The 22670-nt window shown below is 42.9% G+C and overlaps 1 protein-coding gene across 1 annotated transcript; it reads left to right on the top strand.

The window, feature by feature from the left end:
- The first annotated feature begins 1275 nt into the window (after positions 1–1275).
- LOC121546033 (protein farnesyltransferase/geranylgeranyltransferase type-1 subunit alpha-like) lies at positions 1276–17063 on the top strand. Its single transcript, XM_041857023.2, has 9 exons — positions 1276–1474; positions 2291–2376; positions 2568–2682; positions 2842–2946; positions 3273–3399; positions 5180–5328; positions 6987–7049; positions 8035–8206; positions 16328–17063. Exons 1-9 carry the CDS (start codon positions 1350–1352, stop codon positions 16505–16507), a joined length of 1122 nt encoding a protein of 373 aa, XP_041712957.1. The 5' UTR covers positions 1276–1349; the 3' UTR covers positions 16508–17063.
- The last annotated feature ends 5607 nt before the right edge of the window (positions 17064–22670 follow it).

Consider the following 22670-nt stretch of genomic DNA (forward strand, 5'->3'; position numbering starts at 1 on the left):
ACGGGCATGTATATGTGCTTTCTTGAGCAGGGGGACCTTGCGGGCGCTGCAGGATTTCAGTCCTTCACGGCGTAGTGTGTTACCAATTGTTTTCTTGGTGACTATGGTCCCAGCTGCCTTGAGATCATTGACAAGATCCTCCCGTGTAGTTCTGGGCTGATTCCTCACCGTTCTCATGATCATTGCAACTCCACGAGGTGAGATCTTGCATGGAGCCCCAGGCCGAGGGAGATTGACAGTTATTTTGTGTTTCTTCCATTTGTGAATAATCGCACCAACTGTTGTCACCTTCTCACCAAACTGCTTGGCGATGGTCTTGTAGCCCATTCCAGCCTTGTGTAGGTCTACAATCGTGTCCCTGACATCCTTGGAGAGCTCTTTGGTCTTGGCCATGGTGGAGAGTTTAGAATCTGATTGATTGATTGCTTCTGTGGACAGGTGTCTTTTATACAGGTAACAAACTGAGATTAGGAGCACTCCCTTTAAGAGTGTGCTCCTAATCTCAGCTCTTGGTTCTTTGTTGATCAGTCAGTCGGCAGTCGCCTGCAATGTCGAACAAGCCCTCTGTCTTTGGTAAACCTGTGTGCATATGCCACATTCGAAACAACTGGGAACTCCGACATCAATTCGAAATCTCCGACTTCAGTGCGTTCGAGACAACAGGGAACTGAAAAAAGCGAGCTCCGACTGGGAAAAATAGTTTTGTAAGGTCATCCATCTCGGAATTCCAAGTCGGGAGCTCGGACTTCCGACCTGAACATCACTGACGTCTACAGGAAGTTGGTGGCACCTTAATGTGGAATGGTATCAAACATATGGTTTCCAGGTGTTTGATGCTATTCTATTTGCTCCGTTCCGGCCATTATTATGAACCCTTCTCCACTCAGCAGCCTCCTGTGCTGACGTCAACTCGGAATTCCAACTCGGGAACTCAGGGCTCTTTCTAGATCTCCGACTTTCCGACCTGAAGATCACTGACGTTTTGATTTGACCTCATTTTTCAGAGTTCCCAGTTGTTTTGAACGAGGCACCAGTTGTCTTGAAAGCACCAATACTTACAAAACACACCATTTTGAAAACCATGTATTTGGTAATGAGCTAACAGATAGCTGACATAAACACTCAACGTTTAAAAACGTTCCTTATTGATATTTCTACTTATTATTATTTATCAACCATTGCTATCGACCCCTACGCGGATTTTACATGCACTGTTCCATGTAAAACGGTTATCCGAGTTGCACAAAACAGAGGAAATGACGTCCATGAGTGCAACAACACAGACGTCCGACGTTGTAAATAAGGCAGTACTCATTCAGCCTGCAACCGAAAGACCATCTTATTAAAGAATGTCAGGAATTGAAGAAACTTCACATGTATCATCAGAATTTCAGGATGAGAGGAGGAGCGAGGAAGGGGTCGAAGAGGAGCCCGAGATTGACTATGAAAACCCGTTCTGTTATGTGTTTTACAGGTAGGCTAACTAGCTAGTTAGGCTAGCTAGCTAGAACAGTGATTGCATGTTGTGGTTAGTGATGGCAAATTTTTGCCATGCATTCATCATAAGTGGAAGATGCATAAAGACTAGTTCACATTGCTATCAGGGTGTAGATAGTCAAATATTATTCTATGTGGAGCAATATGGCAATTTCTCCCAACTCCCCGAGCCGGTGTGAGTTAGCTAACTAGCTTGCTCGCCTTGAAAGGGAGATCCGATTGATCTGTAATTGATAGTCAACTTAATTATAGCTGGGTGTTAGTGTTTTATATTTTTGCATTGATTTAAAAGGGATACCTGAACAATTGTGATAGCCGCATTGGCTGAGAGAACAGTTGCCCCATTCACTAATGTCCCTCTATCTTTACCCCTCTCTCTCTTGCTCTCCCCCTCTCTTCTCCCCGCTCCCCCCTCTCTTCTCCCCTCCCTCTCTTCTCCCCTCTCTCTCCCTCTCCCCTCTCCCCCACTCTCCCCCTCCCCTCTCCCCCACTCTCCCCCTCCCCTCTCCCCTCTCTCTCCCACTCCCACCCTCCCCTCTCCCCTCTCTCTCCCTTCCTTCTCCCCTCTCTCTCCCTTCCTTCTCCCCTCTCTCTCCCTTCCTTCTCCCCTCTCTCTCCCTTCCTTCTCTCCTCTCTCTCCCTTCCTTCTCTCCTCTCTCTCCCTTCCTTCTCCCCTCTCTCTCCCTTCCTTCTCCCCTCTCTCTCCCTTCCTTCTCTCCTCTCTCTCCCTCCCTTCTCCCCTCTCTCTCCCCCTCTCGCTCTCTCTCTCTCTCCCTGCTCCACTCATATACAGAGACAGGAAAGAATGGGCTGATTTAGAACCTGTTCCGCAAGATGATGGTCCCAATCCTGTAGTGAAGATTGCCTACTCTGACAAGTGTAAGATATTAAACATATAATTTAGAACCAGACATCCATATTGTTTTATGTATATTGTCTCATGCATTTAGCCTACCAAATGTCCATTTGAGTAGTTATGATTCATGTAAAAATTATTTCACTTTGCATCAGAAACTTTTCATTTCACACATAACCAATGCAAACAAACATGTCACTTTTGTATCCAATAGTCACAGATGTGTATGACTATTTCCGAGCGTTATTGAAGAATGATGAAAAAAGCGACAGGGCATTTGCACTGACGGCTGAAGCCATTGAACTGAATGCTGCAAATTACACTGTATGGTAAGCAGATGTTATTATGATTTAAGAACACAACAACAGTAGAATATCAATAGTTTTATTTGGTTTGAACCTCTCTTCTTCGAAAGTGACAAGTACAAGACCATAAAGAAAGGGTGTACTTTTTCTCTCTCCGTTTTCTGTGTGTATGTGTGTGTGAAGGCACTACCGGCGAGTGTTACTTCAGGCCCTGGAGAAGGACCTGAGAGAGGAGATGAGGTACATTACAGCCATCATCGAGGACCAGCCCAAAAACTACCAAGTCTGGTGAGCTCTGCCAATCTAGATTTTAGTGTCACTTAACCAGTATCACGATCTGACAATTCTCGATTTTCCATGGCAAAAAGCAATCACGAAGCAGACTAACACTATGGTCCTTTAAGAACCCACTTTATGTAAAATATGGTGTGCTATACTTTGGAAAATAAACAAATGTGACTGGATGACAACATCAGGCTGTTTGTCTCCAACATTTGCTTTTGAGCATATATATACATTTTCATTCTCAACAAGTTGAACAATAAACAACTTCTTCTGTTCTACTTGTGTAGAACCATAGAATCTGTGTCAAATTCGTCTTCTCCTTATCCTAGGCACCATAGACGTATGGTGGTGGAGTGGCTGAACGACCCCTCGGAAGAACTGGAGTTCATTTCAGAGATCCTAAGTCAGGACGCTAAGAACTACCACGCCTGGCAGCACAGACAGTGGGTCCTCAAGGTAGGAGCCTCAACAACTAGGCTTGCGTTTGTAACCCATGGTGAATTGTTAGCTAGTTAGCTGTGTGCGTGTGTGCTAGTAACAGCCATCGTGCAAGTGACATCTCCTGCCCTGAGACATAGAATTACTGTTGTCCCTGACCAAGTGACATCTCCTGCCCTGAGACATAGAATTACTGTTGTCCCTGACCAAGTGACGTCTCCTGCCCTGAGACATATAATTACTGTTGTCCCTGACCAAGTGACGTCTCCTGCCCTGAGACATAGAATTACTGTTGTCGTGGACCAAGTGACATCTCCTGCCCTGAGACATAGAATTACTGTTGTCCCGGACCAAGTGACATCTCCTGCCCTGAGACATAGAATGACTGTTGTCCCAGACCAAGTGACATCTCCTGCCCTGAGACATAGAATGACTGTTGTCCCGGACCAAGTAAATCTCCTGCCCTGAGACATAGACTTACTGTTGTCCCAGACCAAGTGACATCTCCTGCCCTGAGACATAGAATTACTGTTGTCCCGGACCAAGTAAATCTCCTGCCCTGAGACATGGAATTACTGTTGTCCCGGACAAAGTGACATCTCCTGCCCTGAGACATAGAATTACTGTTGTCCCAGACCTTGGCTTTTCTGGGTCAGTGGTATTGACTGTGCTTATTGAGCAGGAAGTGTTGCTGTGCAGAGTGTCTCTGGATAAGCCCAGTTTGGGATATGGACTAGACCTACTCTGTTACACATTCACAATCACATAACTTCTTATGAAATGGAGAGTATATGGCTGCCTATAGAGTATGTAAATAACAATCTATTGCTAGTGGAAAAGGACAAATAACAATCTATTGCTAGTGGAAAGGGACAAATAACAATCTATTGCTATCAGAAAGGGTGGCGCCAAAGATCTCCTGTCTTTTTGTCTCTGATTGGAAGGATAAGCTGACACTTCTGCTAGATGAGCAAAGCGATGAACCCAGTTTCGGTTGTCCCTTTCCTTTCATTCTCTCACTCCACTTATTACAGTAGTGTTTCATGATTTACAGTCAAACTGCAAAAGCATTGTGAATGTAGCCAACCGAAGACTCAATGGCCCAATTTTGAATATGTTTTCAGCTCCAGATTTGTGGTAAGGAAACCAAGTGGTTTGATTTGCATAATTTATTTTGGCATGTCTATGCAAATGAAGTAACATTTGCATTCTGCCACCGAACAGACCTGCTGCGGCTCTCTGAAATGGCTGCATTATATGCCTGTGCAGTTTTATTGTCCTACAGTTATGTGTGATTGAATTTATGTATAGTCTTGGAAAGTATCTAGTAGCGGATGGATCAGAAGTATGTCTCTAGGATATCAGAAGAAGGGAGATTTCTGAACAAGAAAATCCTTTATGTGCAGTGCATATTATGAAAAAAAAATAAAAAAAATGAATGCATTCACTAACTGTAAGTTGCTCTGGATAAGAGCGTCTGCTAAAATGTAAAACATTTAAAATATTAATCACAAATCAGAGTGGTCACGTGCCATTGGAATACTGTATAGCAAGGACAATGGTGTGTTTGTCTCTCTGTCAGTACTAAATACGTGTATGGAGTGTGTCTTGACTAAATACTGTAAGTGTGTATGAAGTGTGTGTCTGGACAAAATACTGTGTATATGGAGTGTATGTCTGGACTAAATGCTGTAAGTGTGTCTGGATTAAATACTGTAAATGTGTATGAAGTGTGTGTCTGGACTAAAGTGAGTGTATGGAGTGTGTCTGGACTAAATAATTGTATATTGCTCTCCAGGAGTACAAGCTGTGGGACAGTGAGCTGGAGTATGTGGAGCAGTTGTTGGAGGACGATGTGAGGAACAACTCGGCGTGGAACCAGAGGCACTACGTCATCTCCCACACCACAGGCTACTCAGACCCAGCCATACTCAACAGAGAAGTACAGTACGTGCCTGCTCTCCCTACATGCCGTATCTCATGTCAGCCCCACACCTTACCACTATTGAGTAGAAGCTGAAAATGGGAAAGGCTTGGTCCAGAAACAACCTCCTAGCCCCTAGCCACTAGACACTTCATCCTCCTAGCCCTTAGACACTTCAACCTCCTAGCCCCTACCCACTAGACACTAAACCTCCTAGCCTCTAGCCCCTAGACACTTCATCCTCCTAGCCCCTAGCCACTAGACACTTCAACCTCCTAGCCCCTACCCACTAGACACTAAACCTCCTAGCCCCTAGACACTTCATCCTCCTAGCCCCTACCCACTAGACACTAAACCTCCTAGCCCCTAGACACTTCATCCTCCTAGCCCCTATAATAATAATATAATATGCCATTTAGCAGACGCTTTTATCCAATGCGACTTAGTCATGTGTGCATACATTTTTGTGTATGGGTGGTCCCGGGGATCGAACCCACTACCTTGGCGTTACAAGCGCCGTGCTCTACCAGCTGAGCTACAGAGGACCACACTTCAACCTCCTAGCCCCTAGCCACTAGACACTTCAACCTCCTAGCCCCTAGCCCCTAGACACTAAACCTCCTAGCCCCTAGACACTTCATCCTCCTAGCCCCTACCCACTAGACACTAAACCTCCTAGCCCCTAGCCCCTAGACACTAAACCTCCTAGCCCCTAGACACTTCATCCTCCTAGCCCCTACCCACTAGACACTAAACCTCCTAGCCCCTAGCCACTAGACACTTCATCCCCCTAGCCCCTAGCCACTAGACACTTCAACCTCCTAGCCCCTAGCCACTAGACACTTCAACCTCCTTGCCCCTAGACACTTCATCCTCCTAGCCCCTACCCACTAGACACTAAACCTCCTAGCCCCTAGCCACTAGACACTTCATCCTCCTAGCCCCTAGCCACTAGACACTTCAACCTCCTAGCCCCTAGCCACTAGACACTTCAACCTCCTAGCCCCTAGACACTTCAACCTCCTAGCCCCTAGCCCCTAGACACTTCAACCTCCTAGCCCCTAGCCCCTAGACACTTCAACCCCCTAGCCACTAGACACTTCATCCTCCTAGCCCCTAGACACTAAACCTCCTAGCCCCTAGCCACTAGACACTTCATCCTCCTAGCCCCTAGCCACTAGACACTTCAGCCTCCTAGCCCCTAGCCACTAGACCAGGGTTGCCCAACCCTGATCCTGGAGAGCTACCCTCCTGTAGGTTTTTGCTCCAACCCCAGGTGTTACTAACCTAATTCATCTTATCAACCTGCTAATTATTAGAATCAGGTGTGCTAGATTAGGGTTGGAGCAAAAACCTACAGGACGGTAGCTCTCCAGGAACAGGGTTGGGCAGTCCTGCACTAGACACTTCATCCTCCTAGCCCCTACCCACTGGACACTTCATATATCTGAAAGGATGTGATCAGTATGAGCATCATTATAGTAGCTCCACCTTGCCCTCTGATAGGCTAGATGGGTCTTCCGGCATTACACCTATCAAATCCTTTTGGATCTCCTTGGGTAAGACATTAGGGATTCTGTTTGAATATGGGGTAGGGCTTGTTTCTGGACTGGGTAGAGATTTCCAGTGTGCTACATCAGACACATATCTGATAAATGTGTTCTCCTTTGTCTTTTTTAAGGTACAGTCTCAAACAGATCAAGAAGGCTCCCCACAATGAAAGTGTGTGGAACTATTTGAAAGGGTAGGTGTCATACAGGATTCATTCAGTAGGGAATTAAATAATACTAAAAGGGACACTTAGGGATTTAGCAGATTTTTATGTCTCTGCATCAAGTATGAAGGAAGTTGGAGGTCGTTTCGCGAGCCAATGCTAACTAGTGTTAGCGCATTGACTGGAAGTCTATGGCGTCTACTAGCATGCTAGCAGTTACCATAGACTTCCAGTCATTGTGCTAACGCTAGTTAGCAATTGTGCTAACGCTAGTTAGCAACTTCCTTCAAACAGGGACATAAAAATGGTATCCACGAGTTCATCTGACTCTGGCAAAGTACTGTAGATAAAGGGCTTCATTGCCAAAATCCTTAAGTATTCCTTTTAAAGGTTCAATGCAGACATCTTTTATCTCAATATCAAATCATTTCTGGGTAAAATTGAGTACCTTAGTGTGATTTGTTTTGCATTAAAATGGTCAAAAAGAAACAAAAATAGATTCTTATCTAAAAGCAATTTCTCAAGCAAGAATTTTGCTAGGACTGTCTGGGAGTGGTCTGAGTGGGGAGGGGAATACTGAAAACTAGCTGTTATTGGTTTGGAACTCTCGTTCTTATTGGTCTATTAACTAATTTACCGCCTGATGATATAACCAGGCAGGCCAAAACTCCATCCCACCAAAACAGGCTGACATTTCAGCCGGTCTTTTCAAACAGCTACTACACTAATAGGGCATTATCAACATTTTCACAATTTCACACTATTATTCCAACCTCATAGTGTGGAAATATATATAAAACACAGGTAAATCAAGTTTTTGACTGCACTGGGCCTTTAATTTGTGAGTCTACAACATTATGGCTAGTAATACTAGTGCACTTATCTTGCAGTTTATATCCTCCACCAGCAGATGTCAGAAGTCACCATGTTTAGTGTAGGAGCTCTGAATTGGGATACTGCTTCTGTAGAGTTGCCAAAGCTTTTCACACCCCTCGCCGCCTCCTTTTCCCCCCAGGATTCTGCAGGACCGGGGCTTGTCATCCCACCCGGGTCTCCTGGAGCAGATCCTGGAGCTCAAGGAGACCCACTGCTCGCCCTACTTACTGGGCTTCCTGGTGGACATCTACGAGGACTCCCTGGAGAACACCTCAGGAGATCAGGGCGAGGTCCTTAGCAAGGCCCTGGAGGTGAGCAGCACTGGGACCTATCTGACTTAAAGGGATAGCTCAGCACTGGGACGTATCTGACTTAAAGGGATAGCTCAGCACTGGGACGTATCTGACTTAAAGGGTATGTTCAGTACATGTACCAAGTGTATGGGAAAATAGGCACAATCTAATTTCACATTTGGGATTACTTTATAGTAGTGATATGCATATCAAATTGTATTTGTTACATGCGCCGAATACAACAGGTGTAGACCTTCCTGTGAAATGCTTATGTACAAGCCCTTAACTAACAATTTCAGTTAAGACAAATAAGAGTTCAGAAAATATTTACTAAATTAACTAAAGTAAAAAAAAAAATAATAATAACACAATAAAATAAGAATAACAAGGCTTTATACAGGGGTACTGGTACCGAGTCAATGTGTGGGGGTACAGGTATAAACAACTATAAACTAATTTTAGAGACAGATGGTGGCAGAAGTAGGATTTGGTTGTGCACTCAGGTGAAAGGAGTCTTTAGATCACTGTTTCTCAATCCATTTCCTGGAGGACCCGAAGGGAGTGCACATTGTTATTGTAGCCCAGCAGTAGCACACTTGATTCAACTAAACACCAAGCTTTGATGAGTTGAAATGTGCAAGTACTCGGCCCGAACAGAAATGTGCACATCTCATCTTAGGGATCCCCCAGAATGCATTGTGAAACTGGTGTAGATGCTGAAGAACTTGGCAACAATGTGCAGAGAATGGAAATGGAGTGTTCTACCATAGCCGAGACATCTCCTTCCTTAGTACACGTCCAGTATAAAACATTGACTCTGAGTCAATCAGTGTAGAACAGCCCTCGCACCAACAGTTCAAGGCTGAGGAAAAGGGTAATTCAGTAGGAATTATTCAATGAGTCCGCGTGTCGGATTTGATAACTCTTTCTCCTATCACGCCTGATTTTTTGCGTGCTCTTCCAAGCCTCCAATGTCTACCTGGCAGTTTGAATGACAGCTCGTATGTTGCCTCTGTTGGGTAACTACAGTGAGGGGAAAAAAGTATTTGATCCCCTGCTGATTTTGTACGTTTGCCCACTGACAAAGAAATGATCAGTCTATAATTTTAATGGTAGGTTTATTTGAACAGTGAGAGACAGAATAACAACAAAGAAATCCAGAAAAACGCATGTCAAAAATGTTATAAATTGATTTGCATTTTAATGAGGGAAATAAGTATTTGACCCCTCTGCAAAACATTACTTAGTACTTGGTGGCAAAACCCTTGTTGGCAATCACAGATGTCAGACGTTTCTTGTAGTTGGCCACCAGGTTTGCACACATCTCAGGAGGGATTTTGTCCCACTCCTCTTTGCAGATCTTCTCCAAGTCATTAAGGTTTGGAGCCTGACGTTTGGCAACTCGACCCTTCAGCTCCCTCCACAGATTTTCCATGGGATTAAGGTCTGGAGACTGGCTAGGCCACTCCAGGACCTTAATGTGCTTCATCTTGAGCCACTCCTTTGTTGCCTTGGCCGTGTGTTTTGGGTCATTGTCATGCTGGAATACCCATCCACGACCCATTTTCAATGCCTTGGCTGAGGGAATGAGGTTCTCACCCAAGATTTGACGGTACATGGCCCCGTCCATCGTCCATTTGATGCGGTGAAGTTGTCCTGTCCCCTTAGCAGAAAAACACCCCCAAAGCATAATGTTTCCACCTCCATGTTTGACAGTGGGGATGGTGTTCTTGGGGTCATAGGCAGCATTCCTCCTCCTCCAAACACGGCGAGTTGAGTTGATGCCAAAGAGCTCGATTTTGGTCTCATCTGACCACAACACTTTCACCCAGTTCTCCTCTGAATCATTCAGATGTTCATTGGCAAACTTCAGACGGTCCTGTATATGTGCTTTCTTGAACAGAGGGACCTTGCGGGCGCTGCAGGATTTCAGTCCTTCACGGCGTAGTGTGTTACCAATTGTTTTCTTGGTGACTATGGTCCCAGTTGCCTTGAGATCATTGACAAGATCCTCCCGTGTAGTTCTGGGCTGATTCCTCACCCTTCTCATGATCATTGCAACTCCACGAGGTGAGATCTTGCATGGAGCCCCAGGCCGAGGGAGATTGATAGTTATTTTGTGTTTCTTCCATTTGCGAATAATCGCACCAACTGTTGTCACCTTCTCACCAAGCTGCTTGGCGATGGTCTTGTAGCCCATTCCAGCCTTGTCTAGGTCTACAATCTTGTCCCTGACATGCTTGGTGAGCTCTTTGGTCTTGGCCATGGTGGAGAGTTTGGAATCTGATTGATTGATTGCTTCTGTGGACAGGTGTCTTTTATACAGGTAACAAACTGAGATTAGGAGCACTCCCTTTAAGAGTGTGCTCCTAATCTCAGCTCATTACCTGTATAAAAGACACCTGGGAGCCAGAAATCTTTCTGATTGAGAGGGGGTAAAATACTTATTTCCCTCATTAAAATGCAAATCAATTTATAACATTTTTGACATGCGTTTTTCTGGATTTTTTTGTTGTTATTCTGTCCCTCACTGTTCAAATAAACCTACCATTAAAATTATAGACTGATCATGTCTTTGTCAGTGGGCAAACGTAAAAAATCAGCAGGGGATCAAATACTTTTTTCCCCTCACTGTAAATGCTTGGGTGTGTGTGTCAGAGTTATTTAGGTTTCTTGGGAAGTGTTTTTCTTCTTCTGCTGCTGTTTTCAATGGGCATTGGCTCATTCAGAAAAGTCACTGCAGGAGCTCTGATACTTATTTCAGTTTCGGCTACTCGGAAATGCATGCAGCAGGAAGGGATTGCTTTCAATTGGTTGTTGAGAATGTGATTTGTATTTTTCCTCTATTTACTTAAAGAATTGATGTTTCTCAATGCTAGTGCAACCGTGGAAGGTGTAAATGTACAGGTAACTGCCAAAATAATGGAAACATTTGAGTAAATGAGGGATACAAAGTATATTGAAAGCAGGTGCTTCCACACAGGTGTGGTTTCTGAGTTAATTAAGCAATTAGCATCCCATCATGCTAAGGGTCATGTATAAGAATGCTGGGCAGGCCATTATTTTTGACATATAGGATGACAGTGCTCCCATCCACAGGGCACGAGTGGTCACTGAATGGTTTGATGAGCATGAAAACTATGTAAACCAAATGCCATGGCCATTTCAGTCACCAGATCTCAACCCAATTGAACACTTATGGGAGATTCTGGAGCGGCGCCTGAGAGCGTTTGTCACCACCGTCAACAAAACACCAAATTATGGAATTTCTCGTGGAAGAATGGTGTCGCATCCCTCCAATAGAGTTCCACACACTTGTAGAATCTATGCCAAGGTGCATTGAAGCTGTTCTGGCTCGTGGTGGCCCAACGCCCTATTAAGACAATTTATGTTGGTGTTTCCTTAATTTTGGCAGTTACCTGTATGTTGAGTAGCCACTAGCCTACTAATTCACTAGCAGTACTCCTACCATGGCTGTGTTAGCGGTGGTAATGGATAGAATATACATAATGACCAGGTAATTTGATTTGCACATACGCAAACAAGCAAGTGTTTTTTTATTTACATTTTTGTTTTTATAGGGGGTAGATCACCTTTAATATTGCAGATACTGTAGATTGTAGTTTCCATCAATGTAATTGTCTGCATCATTTCCAATCCCCCATATATTATTTTTGTAGATACACTAGCGGTCAAAAGTTTTAGAACACCTAATCATTCAAGGGTTTTTGTTTATTTTTACTATTTTCTACTTTGTAGAATAATAGTGAAGACATCAAAACTATGAAATAACACATGGAATCATGTAGTAACCAAAAAAGTGTTAAACAAATCAAAATATATTTTATATTTGAGATTCTTCAAATAGCCAACCTTTGCCTTGCTTTGCACACTCTTGGCATTATCTCAACCAGCTTCATTAGGTAGTCACCTGGAATGCATTTCAATTAACAGGTGTGGCTTCTTAAAAGTTAATTTGTGGAATTCCTTTCCTTCTTAATGTGTTTGAGCCAATCAGTTGTATTGTGACATGGTAGGGGGGTATACAGAAATAGCCCTATTTGGTGAAAGACCAAGTCCATATTATGGCAAGAACAGCTCAAATAAGCAAAGAGAAACGACAGTCCAACATTAATTTTAGACATGAAGGTTAGTCAATACGGAAAATTCAAGAACTTTGAAAGTTTCTTCAAGTGCAGTCGCAAAAACCACCATGCGCTATGATGAAACTGGCTCTCATGAGGACCGCCATAGGAATGGAAGACCCAGAGTTACCTCTGCTGCAGAGGAGAAGTGCATTAGAGTTACCAGCCTTAGAAATTGCAGCCCAAATAAATGCTTCAGAGTTCAAGTAACAGACACATCTCAACATCAACTGTTCAGAGGAGACTGTGTGAATCAGGCCTTCATGGTCGAATTGCTGCAAAGAAACCACTACTGAAGGACACCAATAAGAAGAAGAGACTTGCTTGGCCCAAGAAACACGAGCAATCGACATTAGACCGGTGGAAATGTGTCCTTTGGTCTGGAGTCCAAATTTGAGATTTTTGGTTCCAACTGCCGTGTCTTTGTGAGACGCGGTGTGAGTGAACGGATGTGTATTTCCCACCGTAAAGCATGGAGGTGTTATGGTGTGGGGGTGCTTTGCTGGTGATGCTGTCTGTGATTTTATTTAGAATTCAAGGCACACTTAACCAGCATGGCTACCACAGCATTATGCAGCGATACGCTATCCCATCTGGTTTGGGCTTAGTGGGACTGTCATTTGTTTTTCAACAGGACAATGATCCAACACACCTCCAGGCTGTGTAAAGGCTATTTTACCAAGAAGGGGAGTGATGGAGTGCTGCATCAGATGACCTGGCCTCCACAATCCCCCGACCTCAACCAAATTGAGATCGTGTGGGATGAGTCGGACCGCAGAGTGAAGGAAAAGCAGCCAACAAGTGCTCAGCATATGTGGGAACTCCTTCAAGACTGTTGGAAAAGCATTCCAGGTGAAGTTGGTTGAGAGAATACCAAGAGTGTGCAAAGCTGTCATCAAGGCAAAGGGTGGCTATTTGAAGAATCTGATTTGTTTAACACGTTTTTGGTTACTACATGATTCCATGTGTTATTCCATAGTTTGGATGTCTTCACTATTATTCTACAATGTAGAAAATAGTAAAAATAAAGAAAAACCCTTGAATGAGTAGGTGTCCAAACTTTTGACCGGTACTGTAATAATTTTAAAAAACACATTTCCTTCATAATTCATAAAGGTCATGTAAACTGACTGATTTGATCTTTATATAACAAAACGTATAAGATCTCCTAAGCCTGTGTAAACCTCAGACCTTATTTTCGACGTTTTATCCCAAAACCATTTTCTTTCCCCATAGGAATGGCTGACCGGTAGTGTAGATAGAGTGCATTCGGAAAGTATTCAGACCCCTTGACTTTTTCCACATTTTGTTATGTTACAGCCTTATTCTAAAATGGATTAAGTAGTTTTTTTCCCCTCATCAATCAGACATGTACTGTCAACTATGGGACCTTATATAGACAGGTGGCTGCCTTTCCAAATCATGTCCAATCAATTGAATTTACCACAGGTGGACTCCAATCAAGTTGTAGAAACCTCTCAAGGATGATCAATGGAAACAGGATGCACCCAAGCTCAATTTCTAGTCTCATAGCAAAGGATCTGAATACTTATGTAAATAAGGTAACTCCAAGCGGACTGCACATGACATCATCTCTGGTCTGATGAAACCAAGATTTAACTCTTTGGCCTGAATGCCAAGCGTCATGTCTGGAGGAAACCTGGCACCATCCCTACGGTGAAGCATGATGGTGGCAGCATCATGCTGTGGGGATGTTTTTCAGAAGCAGGGACTGGGAGACTAGTCAGGATCGAGGGAAAGATGAACGGAGCAAAGTACAGAAACATTGTTGATGAAAACCTGCTCCAGAGCGCTCAGGACATCAGACTGGGGCGAAGGTTCACCTTTCAAAAGGACAACATGGCTTCAGGACAAGTCTCTGAATGTCCTTGAGTGGCCCAGCCAGAGCCCGGACTTGAACCCGATCTAACATCTCTGGAGAGACCTGAAAATAGCTGTGCAGAGACGCTCCCCATCCAACCTGACAGAGCTTGAGAAGATCTGCAGAGAAGAATGGGAGAAACTCCCCAAATACAGGTGTGCCAAGCTTGTAGCGTCATACCCAAGAAGACACGAGGCTGTAATTCCTGCCAAAGGTGCTTCAACAAAGGACTGAGTAAAGGGTCTGAATACTTATGTCAATGTCATATTTCATTTTTTTTCTTTATTAATTTGCCAACATTTCTAAACCTGTTTTTGCTTTGTCATTATGGGGTATTGTGTGTAGATGGATGAACAATTTAATCCATTTTAGAATAAGTCTGTAATGTAACAAAGTGGAAAAAGTCAAGGAGTCTGAATACTTTCCAAATGCACTGTATAACATATATAAAATTAGCTTCACAGCTTCATGAATTAGCTTCACAGCTATTTTGCAATCTATATGGCACTGATATACTTTTTTATTTATCACAATTTTCTTTAACCAATTTTGATCTTTAATGCAGAGCCGACGACAAGTTCCTTACTTTTCCCCCCTTCACTTGCCTCTTCCATTTTTGTGGTAATGCTGCAATTAGTTGGTTGTAATTTTTGTAAGAGCAGACATTTCCATATGTTTTTGTTAGCTGCATGTGTGACAACTCCACCAGTCCTATTTATGATATAATTTTAAAAGATTATACGTTTTATTTTATTCCAAAAATAATGTTTTTTTCATCAAATAGTATATTTGCGTTTAACCATATTTTTTTCTATTTTTTGTTCTGTCTTTTCTGGTGGATTAAATTGAAATTGCAACCAACTTTTTTATTTTTTTTAAAGCAATATTTAAAATAACTGAAAGTGAGAGGTTGTATTCAGAATAAAGGGAAAACGTCCATTCTTGTTCAAGGGGTGAGACATTCTTACTAATCTGCTATAGAACCAGTTCGGATTTAAGTATAACTTTCGTATGACTGAAGCCTTTAGTGAGAGGTCTAATGATTTTAATATTTAATCATTTCTGCCCTCCGAATTCATATTCATTATATAAATAGGCCTGTTTAATTTTGTCTGGCTTGCCGTTCCAAATAAAAATGAGTATTTTTTTTGCTCATATAATTTAAAAAACAAGTCGCTAGGTGTAGGCAAGGCCATAAGCAAATAGGTAAACTGAGATATGGCTAAAGAGTTAATCAGGGGGATTTTTCCACAAATAGGTATTTTCCTTTCCATGGTAGTAAGATCTTTTCTGGTTTTGCTAACTTTCTATTAAAATGTACTGTAGTGAGATCATTTCTTTCTTTCAGGATATGAATACCGAGTATGTCCACATCACAGTCAGACCATTTTATTGGTAAACACACGGTAATGTAAAAGTTATTTTTTTAGTGGTAAGTGGATAAGTAATACTTATCATAATTTGGTTGTAATCCAGAGAGGTTAGAAAAAGTATCTAGATCCTCTATGAGGCTGTGGAGGGATCCACATTTGTGGATTTAAAAAAATACATGAATCATCAGCGTACAATGACACCTTTGTTTTTAAGCCCTGGATTTCTAGCCCCTTGATATTATTGTTGTATCTGATTCTAATAGCTAACATTTCGATAGCCATAATAAATAGATATGCCGATTTGTTGACAGTTTAATACTTTGAGAAGTAGCCATTATTTAATATTTTACACCTAGGGTTATTATACATAACTGTAACCCGTTGTATAAGAGATTCTCAAAAATTGAAATATTCCAGGCATTTATAAATACATTCCAGTCGTATTTATCAAAAGCTTTAACAAGCAAGTGTTAGCAAATCAGCACAAGGTTAAAAACACATAGGTTGCAAGGCAGTGCAAAAAAACCGGAGAATTGGCATTTATGAGCAACAAAGTTAACATTCTGGTTACACCCCACACAGCATTATCTTACCACATCAGTTCTTTCTGCTGTGTTGCGTAAATGGATCCCTAGTTCACTCGGTCCATCTCTCGTGCCTTGCCCCTTCAACCCTTTAATCTTGCTATAACTCTAACCCTCTCCCTCTGTCTCTCTCTATCGTCCTGTTCTCCCCTCAGCTCTGTGAGCTCCTGGCCCAGGAGAAGGACACCATCCGGAGGGAGTACTGGAGCTACGTGGGCCGCTCCCTGCAGACAAAATACTGCTCCAGTGACCCCTCTACCACCAGCAGCGCCCCAGGAACTGACCGAGGATCAGCCTCAGCCTCCGTTCACCAGGAGACCACCTGCAGTAGCTAAGAGAAGAAGACATAGAACCCAATGGGAGTCGAGGGAGCAACTGCTTTTATTCAGCCTGAGTTTGTTTGGCAATAGCGCAGCATTACCACATTGGTAAAATACAAAGAGAAGTAACTAAATAGACTTGTAGCTTACTGTGAAAGAGGTAGCTCACTGCAGATAAGTATTATGACTTAGGGTTGGAGCTTCCCCGGATTTCCAGATATGAATGCCTGCTGCCATTGTCATGTATTAAAGTTTAAAGCCATAGGTGAGCTAGTTTGGATGTTGATGACTTGAGTGTGTGGTAACCAAGAGTCTTATTACTGTGAATGTTGGCTTTCAGATCATACTGTATCTAGAGAAATTATGCTTCTTTTGGATTTCTTCTGCTGTGCAGTACAGTAACACTGTAGCTAAGAAGACGTTGCTTCTTGCCTAAAAGCCCTTAACAAATCTCTGTGTAGATATATATTGCTGTCGTTGCCAAAACACTGTATAACCAAACTCGGCATTGCTGTAGGCTACAGAATATTTTGTATGCTATAACTAATTATATGGTTATTCTAAACTGGAATTTCTTCCCTTGTCTGTTTTCTCTCTCGATTACGTGCCTCTCATTCTAACATGTACCCACTTTTCAACATTTTTTTCTAGTGAGTCATTTTTGTCAGCTCTACTGGGCATAATAGGACTGTGTGTTTGAGTTCAGACAGTAATTGTCTCATCTGGATTCCATCCCACTAACGAGCGAGCGAAATGAATAAAACGCATCCGCTCATTGAACAACCATTTCACCGTATTAGCAGTTAGCCGCTGAGCTAAACTACATTTACCAGGGATTTTTTTGGCTGATGTAGAAATTATACATCGAAAGCACGACCCAATTGCAATGGCTTTCCCCGTATGTTGAAACTAGAAAACCTTGACTGCAATTTATATCTGATAGGTTAGGTTATCATCTTAAATCACGGCACTAAAAGAGTCTAATCACAATGAAACGGAGCAGTGTGAGGCAAGCTTCCGGGGCATTCTAGTTGATTGATTCTGGAGCAATTCCATTGCATCCATCGCTGCAGCTCCAAAAGCTATAAAAGGACCATTGGATCAGAGTCCTTGGATAGCTGGGAGTGAGAGTTCCCTTCATGGGACTGTTTCACTGGGCCAGCTCTGAAATGGTTAACTGCAGACGGATCCATTCCGTAATACGATCCAAGGTTATGAAGTCCCATACTAGGAATGAAACCATAACATGTGTTCTGTAAGTGCAACATTAACTTTCAAGTATATCTGCATTGTAAATTGGTATGTATTTCAATGCAGACATTTTTAAAATAACAAGTTATTTAGTCAGGATCAATATGGATCACTTATGACAAGTCTTCCAGTACAATGCATTATGACTATATCATAATGCATTACACCGGTTGGCTTCAAAATGCTACCCACATCAGTTGTCGATTCGGCGTAATTCCTCCCAGTCACATCCGTATTTAAGGGGCATTAATAAATTGGGCAGAATGTAATCAGACCTCATAAATGCTGGACTGTCCAGAGAGAGGCCAGCCAGACGGCCTAGCGTCCATTAGCAAACGCCACACTCATTAGCAGGATTATAGGCCTAGCGTCCGTTAGCACACGCCACACTCATTAGCAGGATTATAGGCCTAGCGTCCGTTAGCACACGCCACACTCATTAGCAGGATTATAGGCCTAGCGTCCGTTAGCACACGCCACGCTCATTAGCAGGATTATAGGCCTAGCGTCCGTTAGCACACACCACGCTCATTAGCAGGATTATAGGCCTAGCATCAGTTAGCACACGCTACGCTCATGAGCCGGATTATAGGCCTAGCGTACGTTAGCACATGCCATGCTCATTAGCAGGATTATAGGCCTAGCGTACGTTAGCACACGCCATGCTCATTAGCAGGATTATAGGCCTAGCGTACGTTAGCACACGCCATGCTCATTAGCAGGATTAGCAAGATTGGGGAAGTGGACAATTTCTCCCTGGAGATCATTCTTGAAAAGCTCCAATTTCTTCTGGAAAGCCCAGACTGCTGTTATCATATCACGCATGCACTGTGTTGTCCCGTCCCTGCAGCTTAACATTCAGTTGATTAAGGTGTGATGTAATGTCTGTCAAAAATGCAACTGTTTCCATCTTCTCATCATCTTCCAAAAGCTCAGAAAACTGAGTTGCCTTGTCACTCTTTTGCTCTGATAAGAAAGCTTTGATTTCCTCCTGAATGGCCCAAAAGCGTTCCAAAACCCTACTTTTGCTGAGCCATCTGACATTGTTGTGCAGTAGTAAGTCATCAAAACTGGCATTGGCCTCTGTCAGAATGCCTCATAGCAGGTGGTGTTTTAAGGATGATGTTGCTCTCAAAAAGGTGATCAGTTTCATCATCGTTGTCATGACCTCAGAATACTATTTTCCCAGACTGGCACACAGGAAAGATTGATGGATGATGCAGTGATATGATGTCAGGTCAGGGTGGTCCTCTTTCAAACATGCAACCAGTCCCCTCCCTCTTCCTATCATGGCTGGAGCTCTATCTGTGGTGATGGAGACCACTGACTTCAGATCTATCCCCAGTTTTGTCAGCATCCCTTTGATGGCCTCATGGATATCCTCTCCCTGTGTGTGCTTCTAGATTTGTTAAGCCCAACAGCTCCTCACAGAATTCCTTCTTTGTTTCGTTATAAAATCTGACAAACACCAGAAGCTTGGCATTATCAGTGTTATCTGTTGATTCATCCACAGCTAATGAAATGCATGGTGCATTCTGAATGACCTCATCAAGTTGTGAAGTTAAATCTTCAGCTAACATTTCAGTTCTCCTCATTGCTGTGAATCTGACAGTGGGATCTGTTAGATCTTTTCCCTGAGCTCATATTTTTGTTTACCTTCAAGGAAGGTGTCAGCAACTTCACACATGCATCCTTTTACAAACTCACCATCTGAAAATGTTTTTTTGTGTTTCCCTAAAACCTAAGCTATCCTCAGTGAACACTCCATTGCACGTTGTTGGGCTGTCAGGGAATTGACAAGGACTTTGCTGGACCTCTCATATTGGGATTTGAGTTGGTTAATCTTGTTTGTTCTCACCTCCGTGTTCATGGGATACGTCTGATCGGATTTACTATGCCTGGTGTCATAATGGCACTTAACATTGGCACTTTTCAAGAGAGCTACGGACTCACTGCATACAGTGGGGGAAAAAAGAATTTAGTCATTTACATTTTAGTCATTTAGCAGACGCTCTTATCCAGAGCGACTTACAGTTAATGAATACCTTTTATTTTATTTTATATATATATATATTTTTTTTTATACTGTTGCAAACGCCATGCTCTATCAACTGAGCTACATCCCTGCCGGCCATTCCCTCCCCTACCCTGGACAACGCTGGGCCGATTGTGCGCCGCCCATGAGTCTCCCGTTCGCGGCTGCGACAGAGCCTGGATTCGAACCAGGATCTCTAGTGGCACAGTTAGCACTGCGATGCAGTGCCTTAGACCACTGCGCCACTCAGGAGTACCAGCCACCAATTGTGCAAGTTCTCCCACTTAAAAAGATGAGAGAGGCCTGTAATTTTCATCATAGGTACACGTCAAATATGACAGACAAATTGAGAATTTTTTTTCCAGAAAATCACATTGTAGGATTTTTAATGAATTTATTTGCAAATTATGGTGGAAAATAAGTATTTGGTCACCTACAAACAAGCAAGATTTCTGGCTCTCATAGACCTGTGACTTCTTCTTTAAGAGGCTCCTCTGTCCTCCACTCGTTACCTGTATTAATGGCACCTGTTTGAACTTGTTATCAGTATAAAAGACACCTGTCCACAACCTCAAACAGTCACACTCCAAACTCCACTATGGCCAAGACCAAAGAGCTGTCAAAGGACACCAGAAACAAAATTGTAGACCTGCACCAGGCTGGGAAGACTGAATCTGCAATAGGTAAGCAGCTTGGTTTGAAGAAATCAACTGTGGGAGCAATTATTAGGAAATGGAAGACATACAAGACCACTGATAATCTCCCTTGATCTGGGGCTCCACGCAAGATCTCACCCCGTGGGGTCAAAATGATCACAAGAACGGTGAGCAAAAATCCCAGAACCACACCTAGTGAATGACCTGCAGAGAGCTGGGACCAAAGTAACAAAGCCTACCATCAGTAACACACTACGCCGCCAGGGACTCAAATCCTGCAGTGCAAGACGTGTCCCCCTGCTTAAACCAGTACATGTCCAGGCCCGTCTGAAGTTTGCTAGAGTGCATTTGGATGATCCAGAAGAGGATTGGGAGAATGTCATATGGTCAGATGAAACCAAAATAGAACTTTTTGGTAAAAACTCAACTCGTCGTGTTTGGAGGACAAAGAATGCTGAGTTGCATCCAAAGAACACCATACCTACTGTGAAGCATGGGGGTGGAAACATCATGCTTTGGGGGCTGTTTTTCTGCAAAGGGACCAGGATGACTGATCCGTGTAAAGGAAAGAATGAATGGGGCCATGTATCGTGAGATTTTGAGTGAAAACCTCCTTCCATCAGCAAGGGCATAGAAGATGAAACGTGGCTGGGTCTTTCAGCATGACAATGATCCCAAACACACCGCCTGGGCAACGAAGGAGTGGCTTCGTAAGAAGCATTTCAAGGTCCTGGAGTGGCCTAGCCAGTCTCCAGATCTCAACCCCATAGAAAATCTTTGGAGGGAGTTGAAAGTCTGTGTTGCCCAGCGACAGCCCCAAAACATCACTGCTCTAGAGGAGATCTGCATGGAGAAATGGGCCAAAATACCAGCAACAGTGTGTGAAAACCTTGTGAAGACTTACAGAAAACGTTTGACCTGTGTCATTGCCAACAAAGGGTATATAACAAAGTATTGAGAAACTTTTGTTATTGACCAAATACTTATTTTCCACCATAATTTGCAAATAAATTCATTAAAAATCCTACAATGTGATTTTCTGGATATTTTTTTCTCAATTTGTCTGTCATAGTTGACGTGTACCTATGATGAAAATTACAGGCCTCTCATCTTTATAAGTGGGAGAACTTGCACAATTGGTGGCTGACTAAATACCATTTTCCCCCACTGTATCAGGCACATTGGTTTTGTGCTAGTTGCGGGGAGAATGAGTAAATACTGTTCAGTCCACTCGTCTTTGAAGATATGGTTTCAAGCCATATTAACAAAGATACTGGTAACTAAGCTCCTTCTATCTGTGATATTAACAGTTGAACTGTGGTCAAATCTTTCTGTTTCTTTCTGCCTGCTTGTCCCAAGCTTCCGCAGAGGTTATTTGGATTAATGTGATTGGGTAAGACGCAGCCTCTTGTTTTTGCATGTAACCACGCGATTGGATTAGATGGGGCATTTGTAGAGGTGGGCGTTGCTTCGAAAGAGAGAGCGAGAAAGAGAGGTTGCTGAGTTAAAGCTGCACCCGATATATTTTTTTAAAGCAGTCTAAAAATAATTGATTTATATCCGGATTGACCGTTCTCTGGGTCCGGACCCGGACCGCGGTCCGCCAGTTGAGTTTGGCTGGCCTACACTTTCTAGATCTGAACTTCTAATGCTAGTGGGATGGGTGTGGCTTCATGACAATGATCAAGAGCAGCTGCTCACCGATTTGACATCTCCAATGCAGTTACACCTCCAAAACATCAGCTATGCGGGTGTAGGCTATCGCCGGTTAATGCTTGATCTGATTGAATCTAGGCCTTAGTTTTAGATATCGAAAAGCTTTATATAAAAACAAAGGGCTCTATTCAATCTGTAAAGCTAAAGCATTACAGATTCTGTGATAGAAATGTAAAGGTAGCCTAATTTCCGATTGAACCGACATATGCAGCGTTTACCGTGAATGCATTCTCCGCTAAAGCGGGAAATTGACTTAAAATTTCAATCATGCTGTAAAGATCTACTTCCGTGATGCCCCCTAAGAGCTCTATTAAATCCGTAGCGCTGAAGGCCTGCGATATACTTAAACCCTTTTCAGTATTTCTGTAGCCATCAATTGAGCCATTGCGGTGGTGAGAACACCAGCATCAAATTGACAATGAAAACAATGCGGATAATTGAGGGGAAGGGGAAAATAAAAAGTATACTTTTATTAAAGTATAGGATTTGTTTTATTAGACAGTGTTGCTGCTTTTGGATT

The sequence above is a fragment of the Coregonus clupeaformis genome, chromosome 3 (assembly GCF_020615455.1).
Source record: "Coregonus clupeaformis isolate EN_2021a chromosome 3, ASM2061545v1, whole genome shotgun sequence".
Lineage (NCBI taxonomy): Eukaryota > Metazoa > Chordata > Actinopteri > Salmoniformes > Salmonidae > Coregonus > Coregonus clupeaformis.

What these genes read in the sequence shown, in the direction of transcription:
- LOC121546033 (XM_041857023.2), top strand. Translation starts at nt 1,350, where the DNA reads ATGTCAGGAATTGAAGAAACTTCACATGTATCATCAGAATTTCAGGAT. An exon ending in GCTGCAAATTACACTGTATG is followed by an intron (nt 2,683 to 2,841) that starts GTAAGCAGATGT and finishes GTGTGTGTGAAG; the next exon opens with GCACTACCGGCGAGTGTTAC. An exon ending in ATACTCAACAGAGAAGTACA is followed by an intron (nt 5,329 to 6,986) that starts GTACGTGCCTGC and finishes GTCTTTTTTAAG; the next exon opens with GTACAGTCTCAAACAGATCA.